At 43.2% G+C, this 12,507-nt stretch overlaps 1 protein-coding gene across 1 annotated transcript in view; it reads right to left on the bottom strand.

Annotated features, from left to right (window-relative positions):
- Nucleotides 1-11,370, bottom strand: part of ABCB10 (ATP binding cassette subfamily B member 10) — a 28,263-nt gene extending 16,893 nt beyond the window's left edge. Inside the window, exons 1-2 of the mRNA XM_068395965.1 lie at nt 10,914-11,370; nt 192-392 (exon numbers count right to left, since the gene is read on the bottom strand). Coding sequence (XP_068252066.1) covers nt 192-392; nt 10,914-11,370 — 658 coding nt within the window. The remainder of the gene's footprint in view (nt 1-191; nt 393-10,913) is intronic.
- Between the last annotated feature and the right edge of the window lie 1,137 nt (nt 11,371-12,507).

The following is a 12,507-nucleotide window of genomic DNA, read 5'->3' on the forward strand; positions in this document are numbered from 1 at the left end:
CAGCAAATAAAAACAAACAATTATTCCAGCATACTTATCTTTGCACTATTAGTTTACCTTTGATCTGGTAAAAAAACCTACTGATTCCAAGATGATCTCTCAGCCAGTGCCAAGAATTTATTTCAGATCATTAGATACCCTGACTGTGAAAAAAGATGACTCTCAGTACTACTTTTTGCTTCTGTTTTTACCTGCAGTCTGCATGAGGTAGACACGAGTAGCATTAGCAGCAGCACCACATAAAAAGATTCCACTCAGCAAGGCACAGAGGCTGGTCAGGCTGTCAGTGAAGTCCTCACTGGGATTTGTGTAAATAACATCAATAACTTTCCCCAGAAAGAAAGGGGCTGACATGGTAATGACACTGGAAACTGTCAGAAAGCCAACAGCAGCTGCAAATCAACAAGGAAAAGGAAAGGAAAATTAACCTCAATTTGCAAGATCATTAATAGTACATATGAAATAATTTTTCACTTTATATTTCTATTAAGCTTGTGAGTGCCAGTATTCAGCATTCTTTTAGGCCCGGTTCTGAACAGGATATTTTAAGTCACTGTCTAAATTGACTTAGGCAAGGCACATTTTAAGATCCTGAAAGCTTCTGTATACAATCACAGTCCTGGAATTGCTTCTCTTGTCTAACCTTCCCCATCACCACCCAATAAGGTTAACTTTTCACAGATGTCATCCTTAGAGAGCATTAACAGTTACCAAATTTTCCATATCTCACGCACAGTCCTTCAAGTCCTCTTTGGTTTGGGTTTTACTGTTCATGTTTGTTATTGTATTAACGCTTCCAATGGTCTATTTCTGAGATAGCAATGGACTTAAGTAAAGATCTGATCTGAGAACCATCTAGAACATGCAATTTTATTGGGGGAAAAAAAACAACAAAAAAACATTTGATTTATTCTTCACCGGCAAAATTTACACACGTTTCTTTTGTTTTGCTCTTTACTATTGTGGGTCTAAAAGAAAAATAGCGTAAGTTTGAATTAGAAGTACATTTGCTGATGAGCAGAGCTCTTGAATTCCAGTTGCAAGATCACCTGTGGACCAACCTGTATTAACTGTTTGAAGCTGTATCACAGAGTATGAAAACCACACTGGACAAAGACTTAGCCTTTTGAACTTTAATCTGCAAAGAAACTTCTTGACCCCAGAACACAGCTTGATTCTGAAAAGGCAAGCCAAGCTTGGAAGGCTTAGTGCTAGAAAAAACCCCATCTTAATTGAAAACTGAACAAACTTGATATGAAAACCACTGAACCACAACAAACAACGCCATTTATACAGCATAATTTTCCAACAGCCAATCCCACACTTAAAGCAACCCTTCATAGGATTGCTACAAAACTACTAGCAGATAATGCCTTTAAAGGCAAAAAGACACTGTAATGAAAATCCTAAAGTTGCCTGAGTTTTAGTGCCATTCTAACCAAGTTTCTTTCATCACCTCTATGATGAAGACAGCAGAGAGCCTCCCAGCAGCACACTGCTGTATGCAATATTTCTAACATCTGTCACAGATGGTTTGATGCCTCTTACCACCTCCACACACATGTAGAAAGCTTTGTTTCAGTTTTTACTTGAAGTGTAAACACAGATGTGCACTTATGATGAAGAATTCAAGGTACAAAAAATGCATACCTGCTACCACCTACAGCAAACACTTCTCTGCACCTTCACTGCAGTGCCCCAGAGCCACCCTGGGAGAGCTCCACACACTGCCCAAACAAGCTTTATCCTTGCCGTTGCGTCCAACTTGCAGCCTGTAGTTCTTACTCAAGATTTGTTTGTGATCTTTCCATTGTGTTACACTCAGGCCAGCAAGCATGTGAAAGATAAAGGACTCGGATCCTTAACTTGAAGCTATAGAAACTCTAAGAAGCCAGAGTAGAAAGGGAAAGACTTCCTGCTGCAAACTTACGTGATCCATGCCATCTCTTAGGCATATTATTTACTAGCTAAAACTTTGTAAGAATAAGTGACCTTATTAGCAAGCTGGCTGCATTGGTGTATTCAAGCTGTGAAGCAGCAGGGAAAAATCCAACAAAAGCCAGGTCATCTCCTGTCAGGAAAAGGTGGTCTATAAGGCATCTGGAGATGGTCAAAAGCATTGCTTACAGGCACAGTGCTGCATGGCAGCTCAGTCTCCACTAGTCCAGACAATTTCTCAGTTATGGATGGAACGGGACATACAAACTGCATATATAAATATTCACTGAAGGAAGGGGACTGTATGGCTAAAAATCCCATATGTCTCTTTCTAGTGGTAAGGCCTTCCTGGCTTGGATTTACTTTCAGCTCTTCTTCATTCAAACTAGCATGAGTTTCACTGTAATTACTTCCAATAGCCTTAACTGAACTAAAAGCAAATACTAGTACATAAAACAAACTGAAGACTACTAAACTACTTAAACATTAGACATAGTGTCAATAATATATCAGAACAATGCAGTCCCGAAGATGAAATCTTATATAACCCAGATGTCACTTTTAATTTTTCCCTTAAGCAATATACCTGTCTAATTAATTTTTATCACAAATCACATGCAACATAAGGTTCTCTAATTGAAACTCTCACTTTGATTATACCAGCAGAATTAGAAAATAGCACAGATGCCAAGCTGTTGCTCTTTTTTTTTTTTGTTTTAAACTGTTGACTAATTGAAGAAATAGGAATCGGCAAACACTCCTCCTATCTCCCCATTCAAAGAAGAGCTGTCATTGTGATAACTGGCTAAAGGGAGGAGTACGAGGTGTTCAGCAACCAGATATGAAGACACTTCAGTGACGCTGAAGGTTGTTACTGACAGAAAAAAGGTCAAAGCAAACTGTATAGTATTAATTTCAAATAGCTTACTCTGTTACCCGGAAAATTATGTCAAGCAAGATAGTGTATTTTGGAAACATTTTTTTGAGTAAATCTATTTTCTAGGCTATGAGATGAAAATAAAGAAATAATGAGGCAGATCAATGGAACTTATAAAACCAGGGCTATGTCAAAGTGGCAACAGAAGCAAAGACAAGGCAAGCTGGCTCCAGCAGCAGCTGAGCAGTCCTCTTGGAAACATTAGGCAAACATTTTGCTTCTCCACTTGCACAGAAATCCAGATCACTGCACAAAGTGGTGCCTTTATTACTATTAAGATCAATGTGCTCTCTGTTAAGGCTAATGTGGGCTTGCCAACTGATAAACCAGGACATTTACAAGCAATAAGTAGGCAGAGCTATCAGAAACGTCATTTCAGAACACGGACTAAGCGACTCCAGAGTCATAAACCAATTTTCTGTGTGCAAGAACACCACCAAGAAGACAGTAAAAGTTTCTAATTTCGCTGGTTCTTACCAGAGCATCCTTCTCACCCAGTACAGTATGTGGAAGTGTACAAAGTCAAAAACTTGCTTGCAAGCCTGTTGGGGGAAGGGCTATTTTAAACACAAATACATAAAGACTTGACCTCAGATTAATGAGGATCATTCAAGCCAGTCAGGGATGAAGGACAGAAAAATGAGGTAATGATGATGCTTGGCACTGCATGGTAACACAGCAACAAGACACAGGACCTAGTTTTTACTATTCAGTAAGGTTATGAATGTTACCTCCCAGAATCTTTTAAGTATTTTACTGGTTTCATTTGAAGATCAGGGCTTGCAGGTCAGAAAGCAAGCTCTGGATTTGTGAGAAGTCCCTTCTACAAGTGACCGAGAATGTCTGTCCTTTACCAGTGATCTGTGCAGTTTTATTCTAATACACAGTGACTTTTTTAACTTAACACTAAATTTCCGCAAGGGCATTTGGAGGGACAAATAAAGTCTACTACATTCTATCATGTGCATGCACAGAGATCAGGCTCTTCAGTTGTTCTTTTATGGGAGAAAGATGCACTGATAAATTTTATATTTATTGGCTAGGTAAAGTCCATTTCCGTTTGGTGAACCCTGGCCCACAGCAATTAGTTTTAGATTAATATAGGGAGGTTGAAGGACAGGTATCAACCCTGCTAAGAGTCAGTTCTGCAAATATTTATTTCAAGATAGAATCTTTTTCCAGAGTACACTGTAAGCACTTAAGGATGTTCTGTATAGTTCTAGATTAGGTATTACTTGTGTGGTTTTCTCTCTGCGTTAAAGTAAATTCATACATGATATCTGGACTGCAGCTACTATTATGCAAAAAGAATCTTTTAGAATCATCCTCCTTACAGTACTAAGAACAACTGTAAGACTGTGCTCAGAAAAAAATATCATTCGTGTCTGATGCCACGGTTGTATACTGCACTCCTGGTGCATTTTGGAAAGCTGCTAGCTTTTTGAGTGGAGTTGTCTTAATTGGCAGGCATTGTCAATATACTGAATCTTGCAAGTTACTATTTTGTCATAATACAGTTTTTAGAAAATGTTTATAGAGGTATTCTATAGACAGTTTGATGTGGTTATTTGAATCTGTGGTGTTTTTTCTTTTCTTTTGTTATTTTTTTAAGCACAAAAGAGCAGTTCAGGTTTTCAAATGGCAAAGACTGTTTTCTTTGGTACAATAACAATACAGTTGCACAACTTACTGAAAATGTCTTCAAGACAGCTCATGAAAAGACTGGCATACTGTGGGTCTTCTGACTGACCAGGATTATACAAGAGTTTGGAGAAATTAACAGTTGCAGAAAAGTGCTGTGGGACAGAATTAAACAAGAGGGACAAACAGTACCTTTGAGATAATATCTCAAGAACAAGACCAGTGTCCAGTGATTGGAGGGCACAGCAAGATACCAGCAGAGGGCTGAGCCCCGGAGTATTGGCTGGCGGCATCCCTCATGCTCAGAACATTTACACAATGCAACTTACGGAAGAAGTCTATCATCTTGAAGAAAGTCTGCTCTTTGAGTCATGAGGTGTTCAGGATTGACAGAAATCACCCTCAGTAGCTCCTCAGTGAGGCTCCTATGATCAAATAGAACAGACGTACCAGGGGTCCTTTGCTATGAAGCAAACAAAATATCAAGGAGCCTTTGCAGAGTAGGCTAGAGAGGGTTTGTTGGAAGAGCTTTCAGAGAAGATATTTAACAGCAGTGTCCTTCCAGGCAGAGCAGAACACAGCGATTTGAGGAAGCCCAAGAAAGGGAAGAACAAATAAGACTGCCACTTTGCACAGGAGAGGAGGAGGAGGCAGCAAGGCACACAGCCTGACGGAAGGCCTATGCAGAGCTGTGCAAAACCTCCGCTTGAAGGCGGATGGAGGCTTGACTCCGACTGTAAGCAAGTATCTCCACTTTCTCTTAAGAAAGATGGTATCTCTATTTTACAAAATATTTTACACAAACAGTACAACAAGCTAGGCTTTTTAAGACACACAAAACCACCCTGTCACAAACAGGCCTGTTTAAGAACCCATTGAAATTTTTCTTTTTTTCACTTTTTTTTTTTGCCATTGTGGAAAATATTTGGAGAACTCATCACCCACACACAAAATGTAAAAGCAATTCAGGGTGGGAGGAAGGGGAATGCTATCACTTTTATTTCTAAAAGCTTACTATCCTTTCAAAACTCACAACAAAAGGATGGCTCATATAGCCAGACTAGAATCCTCTGAATGTTTTCAACACCTTCCCTGGACTTCCATTTCAGGACAATGCACCAGTCTGTAGTTCAGATACAGCAGAAGTATACAGCTCACGCAGAAAAGTAGGAAAACACTAGTAATCTCTGTATTTTATCACAACATGTTAAAATAGCATAAACTGTTAATTGTGCACTCATAGAGTTTAGTCGGAGATATTTAAAAAACAGAATTCCTTTCAAAGGCAAAGTATTTTAAAATTTCTATTGTATTTTCTCATGACATTGATTTTCCTCAGCCATAAAAATCAGCCAAGTTTCCAATCACCAAATGTTGGAAAGTAACAAAATAACTCTAGGTTTGCAGGAGAGAGTATAGCTGCTTTTTTTTTTTACCATGCATTTAAAATTAAAGCATTTAATTTGTTCATATTTGTCTTGTGTAGAAGACGGTCTTTTTGTCAGACCAATCTAGCTATTAGTCCTTCTATCCGCACAATTTACAAATAGTGCGGCAAAAACATTCTGCAGAGAAATTAAGTTGTAAGCACCTAAGTGATCACAGTGGTCAGCAGCTACCGTTTCTCCAATGTCTTACCCAAGTAGCTTCATTAACAGTTCACCACCAATTTAAAATAAGGAACTGTCACCAACCAGCCACAGAAAAGCAAACTTTTTGTGATAAAGCTACAAGGCTGCTTCGACTTTCTGTGAGTTCCACACCAAACATCAACAAAATCAGAAGAAAAACTAGGAGGGGAAACAACAAAAAAACGTGTAGCCTATTTGATTTCTACAAAAGGCACACTGCACATGGAAAACAATCAGTAAGTTACCCCTGTATATACTATACACATAGGAATTACGATCTCAATACCACAAGAATTGCCTTCAGAAAACTCAAGTTTGGTTGTTGAGTTGCTTTCAGATTAGCAGAACCACTTTACTGTAACTAATCACAGTAACAAAAAACAGTGGCCGTGTATGTGGACTTGAGAGGTGAACCTCAATTTTGGCCAGGAGTTTCCCAGTTACTGGGTGACAGCACAGAAACAGCAAGATTTACAATACTGGGGTTCAATCCAGGTTCCAAAGACAAAGAGATTCTAGTGCCTGTAAACCCCCTCTCTGCTCCTGCTAGCTTCCTTCCCATTATGCACACTACAGAATTAATCTGACTCACTGTCAAGGTTGGAATGGGTGTATGGAAACTGATTTTTCAGAGAGATGCCACTTGTCTGACTTTTAATTAATTTTTAAATGGAGAGGAGAAAAGCATATCCTTAACAGTGCATGGATTGTCTGCTGATGTTCAAACTCATGCTGCAAAGCTTGGAAGAACAAAAGTTTCAAAATTAAACCATTTAAATGTTACTACAAACTAAATACATATTATCTGCCCAATGTAATTTCCTAAAATAGCTGAAGTTTTCAAAGGTACTCCCACTCAAGTACTTGACACAAGAAATGTCAGCTTGTACAAGTATAAATAACCGAAAGCATGACTTTCTAGTAGCAATACTCAAAGCTGATGTGTTCTACATTTCTATCTGCATCTTGTACAAACAAATTCAAGTTGCTCTCTACCTCAATCATCCCCAATCAAATTAATTATTAAAATAGTTTCTGAACTACATTACAAGGAATACACCTGAAAAATTCAGGTAGACTTAGGTACAACATTTTATTTCTTTTTAATTGCCTTTCTTTAAGAATTGTTTTTATAGGCATTTAGTCCTTATTAGAAACTGCAAAAGACAAATCTACAGCAATCCAATATTTCTCATTCAAGGATGAGAAAGTGCATCACCTGGTGTAACTTTAAAGCACAGAAAAATCAGATTATGAATAAGGCAGTGCTCTTCTGATTTCATGGCAAATTTTAACCTATAGGAAAACTGCTATTACAAATTATGCCCAAAATTCTTAAATAAAACTTCTGAAATAACATTTCTTGCACATTTCTAGAGAAGACCTGTGTACAAAACAAACCTTCTACTCACTGCACAGGAAGTGTTATACAGGGAAAGGGCACACTTTGCTGTTGGACTAAAAATTTCAGAGTTCCTTGTGCTTACTTTACAATTCAATAGAACTATTGTTTCCTTCGAGGGTGGTTTGGATACAGTGCAACAGACACATTCTCACAGGGAGAAACACGGAGGCAGGAGGAAATAAAAGGGATCATTTTGAAAAGGCATTTTTGTGGCCTCGCACACGCAGTGGGATTTAGTAATTTCAACAATGGCCCTGTCCTCTTCCCTGGGAACTGAGTTTGACTGAAGACAGGTTTACCTGACCTGACTGCACAGGACAGCCAAAGAATTCCTAAAATTACTTATCTCCTTTGTTAAACCTGGGAGGTACTACAGAATTTAAAAACTCCTAATTTCACTACATAAAACTGTGGCCACTAACAGGGTGAATTCCCATCATAGTATTTAGCCATCTTTTCACCACTTTAAATAAGAACAACAAAATTTAACACACATGTCTGTTTAAAATGTATTTGCAGCTCTACCCAGCTCTAGAAGTAACTAGACATGAAACATGATACATAATACACTGTTTTTTGGGTTGGTTTTTTTTTGGACAGTATGATATCTGGTACATTTATTTTCATCCCTAAGAGCCTCCATAGGGTCAGAACCTCCTTCAGCAAGGAGAGCATTGCAAGAGGTGCTGCCTGCCAGCACACTGGAACTCCTGAGGAGAGCACACCGCTTATTCCTGAGCCAGCAGATGGTGAAGAGTAAAACCATCTGTGCAAAACAAGATGTGGCCGTCTCTTTTGGTGCCAGTCACAACTGGAGCAGGTCACCTTCACCTCTGTACCTGCACCTCCTCAGCTGACACCATCTCCCCACCCCACCAAGATGGGTGAAGCTTGTATTGCCCAACTTCCTCACAAATCACCCTCTGCTCCCCAGGCCTCCACTGTCATCACTGCAACTACGTCTTCACCTTCCGTGCCCATGAATTTCAATGTGCAACTGCAATGAGCAGAATATCACGACCCGTGCCACGTGGAATCACAGAAAAGGTATATATCACTTCATCCCACAGTGGTAATGCGATACACCTATGTTACCAACCACTGGTTATATAAAATGCAAAAGATCTGGAAGAGCTCAACTTTCTCCCAGAACAAAACAACACCTGTAAGCCTCTGAAGAGATCCTACACCATTTGCTTACCAGTTATGCGGACTCGAAGAGGAAATTAAATGTTTTACCCTTGGTTGATTGTTTCATGCACTGAAACCATAAAGCTTCCTCTTTCTTTGAATGCAGGAAAAAGAGAGATACTGAGTTTTTAAGGACTAGTTTCTCCGTACAAAGACGCAACAGAAACAAAATGCAACATTTTTAACATATTTTGGATACAACGGGCAGATATGATTTCCCTACAACCACCTACAAGGCATTTTACCCATATTGGCTATTCCTGCACTCTATAATGACCCGAAGTATTTTCCTTGTTAGCTTTTCCATCCTCCCACTTTATTACAACTTAACAACAAAATTTTCCTTAAGTAGGGTGTCAATACAGAAGAAATATTTTACATAAATTCACTCCTCTCCCTGAACCCAGACCAACAGAACGTTGAAAAGCAGTTATTATATTTGCATATTTTTTCCATCCTCATGATTTGTTATCATCAAGTTGTCTTGTGTTGTGGGCCATTTTGCTATCTCAGAAGACAAAACTGCACGTAGCTGATTTTTAGTAACTGTGATAGTTGATTTACTTAGATAAAACCATCAGCAGACTGCACAGATTAAAGATACTTAGCCCTATTTTAAAAGATAATTACCAACAAGTATACCTACCCTGCCTGTGACAAACAAACCCGACAGCAAGTGCCCAGTAAAGGGAACTGAATGAACTCAGTCAGTTAGGAGCCTTTGGCTCCTAAAAGCCATCCTTAAAAGAACTGATTTATTTATTTGTTTAAATTTCAATGGGAAAAACAAAGAACTTCGTTGTAAAATCAGCAGGTAATCTATCTGATCAGGTACTCACTTCTTCACCAAAATCTGAATAGACTGAACATTATTTACTGGCAAAGGGCTTTTTACTTTTTAGTCCATAAACCAATGAAGAAAAATAATCCTGAGCAAGACTGAAGCCTTACTGAACCTTTCCAACTCCATCCAGCTCTGTCCCATCAACCCCTGCTTTTGTTCTGCACACCCAAGACAGTGGTATTAGCTGCATAAAACAGGTGTTCACGGCAGAGAAATAATTCTAACTTCTTCTAAAAATTCATTTGGATCCAAATTATTTTGGCTATGTAATGCCAACATGTAATGAAGCTCTGTATCTGCTGTGAATAAAATCTTGTACAAACTATTTCCTACTTCTCAAAACCATCTTTTTATGTATGTCTAACTACCTCACCTCTTTTCTCTAGAACACCATTTATCCATTTCATGGGAACTACCCAAGTTTTTGCGAAGGCCTACAAGCCTCACACTGCCATGACAGCACATATGCTGTCCACCAGTAAAGGTGGTTTTAAAAAAAACAAACCACATAATAATTTGTCATTGTTTTCTTACTGACCACTACGATCCTATTATCGCCGTGAGAAGCAATGGCAATACAAGTTTTCTACTCTTTGTAGATAATATCACTGTTAAGGGCGCAATTTATACAGCCATGGTGTTTGACTTCACCATATAGGCACTAAAAATAAATAAATATTTTTCAAAACATCTTACAAAAGTTTTATGCAAGAAATTCTTGGGAGGCAGAACTCCAATTTATATTTTAAAGATGCTTAGAATTACCATTTTTACTTCATTCCACAGAGTCTGAGGCCCGAGTTCAGTACAGGCTGCTCATGAAGCCAGCATTGAACACGCAGAGAGGCATTAACTAACACTAGTAGCAAACCCGAGGAGTCCTGTAACTTCCAAAACTTTTGCCTTCCCTTCAAAACAACAACAAATTAAGAGATGGCAAGAGGAGGAGGGGTGAGAATACGTTTTAGCTTTTTACACGTATTAAATGTTCGCTCGGAGATTTCACGTTGTGCTCAGATGCTACCAGCTGCGCCGGTTCGGGAGGGGAAACACGACCTTCTCCCTCACCGCGGCCGCGGGCCGCTCAGGGCTGTGCCCCCGGGGCAGCGGCCCCTGCGCCGCGGGCAGGCGGTTGGGCGGCGGGGCAGGACCCCCACCCCGGCTGCGCGCCCGGCCCGACGAGCACCTCGGCCCCGGCAGCCCCTCCGGGCGGGGCGAGGGGAGCCCTGCACGGCCGCAGCGCCCCGCCGTCCCCTCCCCGCTCGGACAAAGCCCCAGGGCGGCCTCCGGTACGGCGGCGGGACAGCCCCGGGCCGCGGCCGGTACCTGTCAGTCTCCAGCGCTCGGGGTGCGCCAAGGCCAGCAGCCTCCGAGCCTCGAAGCGCGGCGGGGCGCCCGCAGCCCCCCGCGGCGGCGCCGGCGGCTCCGCGCCCGCGGCGGCGCTCAGGGAGCGCGGGGCGCTGCCCGCCGCCGCGGGCGGGAGGAGGAGGCGGCGGCGGCAGCAAGGCGCGCCCGGCGGCGGCAGCAGCAGCAGCGGCGGCAGCGGGGGGGGGCGTCCCGCACCTGCTGGCCTGGCGCGGCGGGGCGCGGAGGCCGGCGTCCCAAGCCCAGGGGGGCGCCGCCGCCCGCCGCAGCAGCGGCAGCAGCCAGGGCAGGCGCGGCGCGTAGCCCGCCATGCGGCCGGCGCGGCGGAGCCGAGGCGGCGGCGGCGCTGCTGCAGCCGGTCCCCGCCGCGCGGGTCTGCGGCAGGAGGAGGCGCCTCCGAGCCGCCGCCACCGCCCATGGGCCGGCAGCTGGGGACCCGCGGCGACCCGGGCCCGAGCCGGCCTGCGGCGCGCTGATAAGGCAGCGGTTGTCGGCCTCCTCCCGGCCACCGGGCCGCGCCTCGGCCCCCAGCCAGCGCCCTCTGCCGCCGCCCGGCCCGGGAAGGGGACGGGGCTGGGGGCCGCCGAAATGGCGCCTGAGTGTGCCCTGCCCAGTGATGGCAGGGTCCTGCCTGGGAGGGGGCCGAGGGCTAAGGAGTCCGACGCTGGGATAAGGAAGGGGCGACGCGGGCCTGCTCGCCCGGACCCTGCCTCAAGAGGGAGTTTGTCACCTTACCCTGTTCTTCCCTCCCAGGCCTGTGCGGGTCACGCCAGGGGAGGCCATCTCAGGCTGGCCATCAGGCCTTGGTGGCCAGTGTGTACAGCGCGTCCTGCCTCTGTCCATGGGTTTGGTCTGGGTCTGGACAAGAGAAAATCTCCAGCCAGAGGAGAGGTCCAGCCTTTCAGAGACACCGTGTCCCTCACCCCGCGTTCAGTCTGGCAGCTAAAGGATCCGTATGAACAGACCTTACGTGCCGATGCTCGGACTAGAGACTACAGGATCCATGTGAACAACCTGTCATTGTTACTACGTTCTGCACGTACTACTGTTCAGGGTACAAGCCATTTTCCAAAGAATCTGCTCTTAACCCTGATGTAAGAAAAGGGAGCCGAGTCACCAGGGATGCAGCTTTCCCGAGGCTGTGCAATACTGGAAGCCAGAGCAGGGAACTGACCCCCGTTTTCCCCGCTGGGAAGCCTGGTATAGGGGTACCTATGCTTTACTTTTAAAATTTGAGTCAAGCTTCTTTGTGAGTAATGCCAGCTCACGAGATTTGGTTGGCAGGAGCAGTGTGAACAACCACGCTCTAAAGTCTGCAAATGAGTAAAATTGTAGTAAAAGATCAGGAGAAAACGTGAATGCAGTCTTTTGCTACCACAAATGATATAGTCAAATTCCCAGTATTTAGGGAAATTGAGGGGTTAGCACACCCAGAGAGCGTGCTGAGGGATGGAGCCTCATCCTGGGAAAATCACCACCTTGCCGGAGCTGTTTCCCTTGATACTTGAGTAAATTAGCACAAGCCTTCCTCACAGCCCTCAGGCGACGGCTGAAA

This window comes from Nyctibius grandis, chromosome 1 (genome assembly GCF_013368605.1).
Source record: "Nyctibius grandis isolate bNycGra1 chromosome 1, bNycGra1.pri, whole genome shotgun sequence".
NCBI lineage: Eukaryota > Metazoa > Chordata > Aves > Nyctibiiformes > Nyctibiidae > Nyctibius > Nyctibius grandis.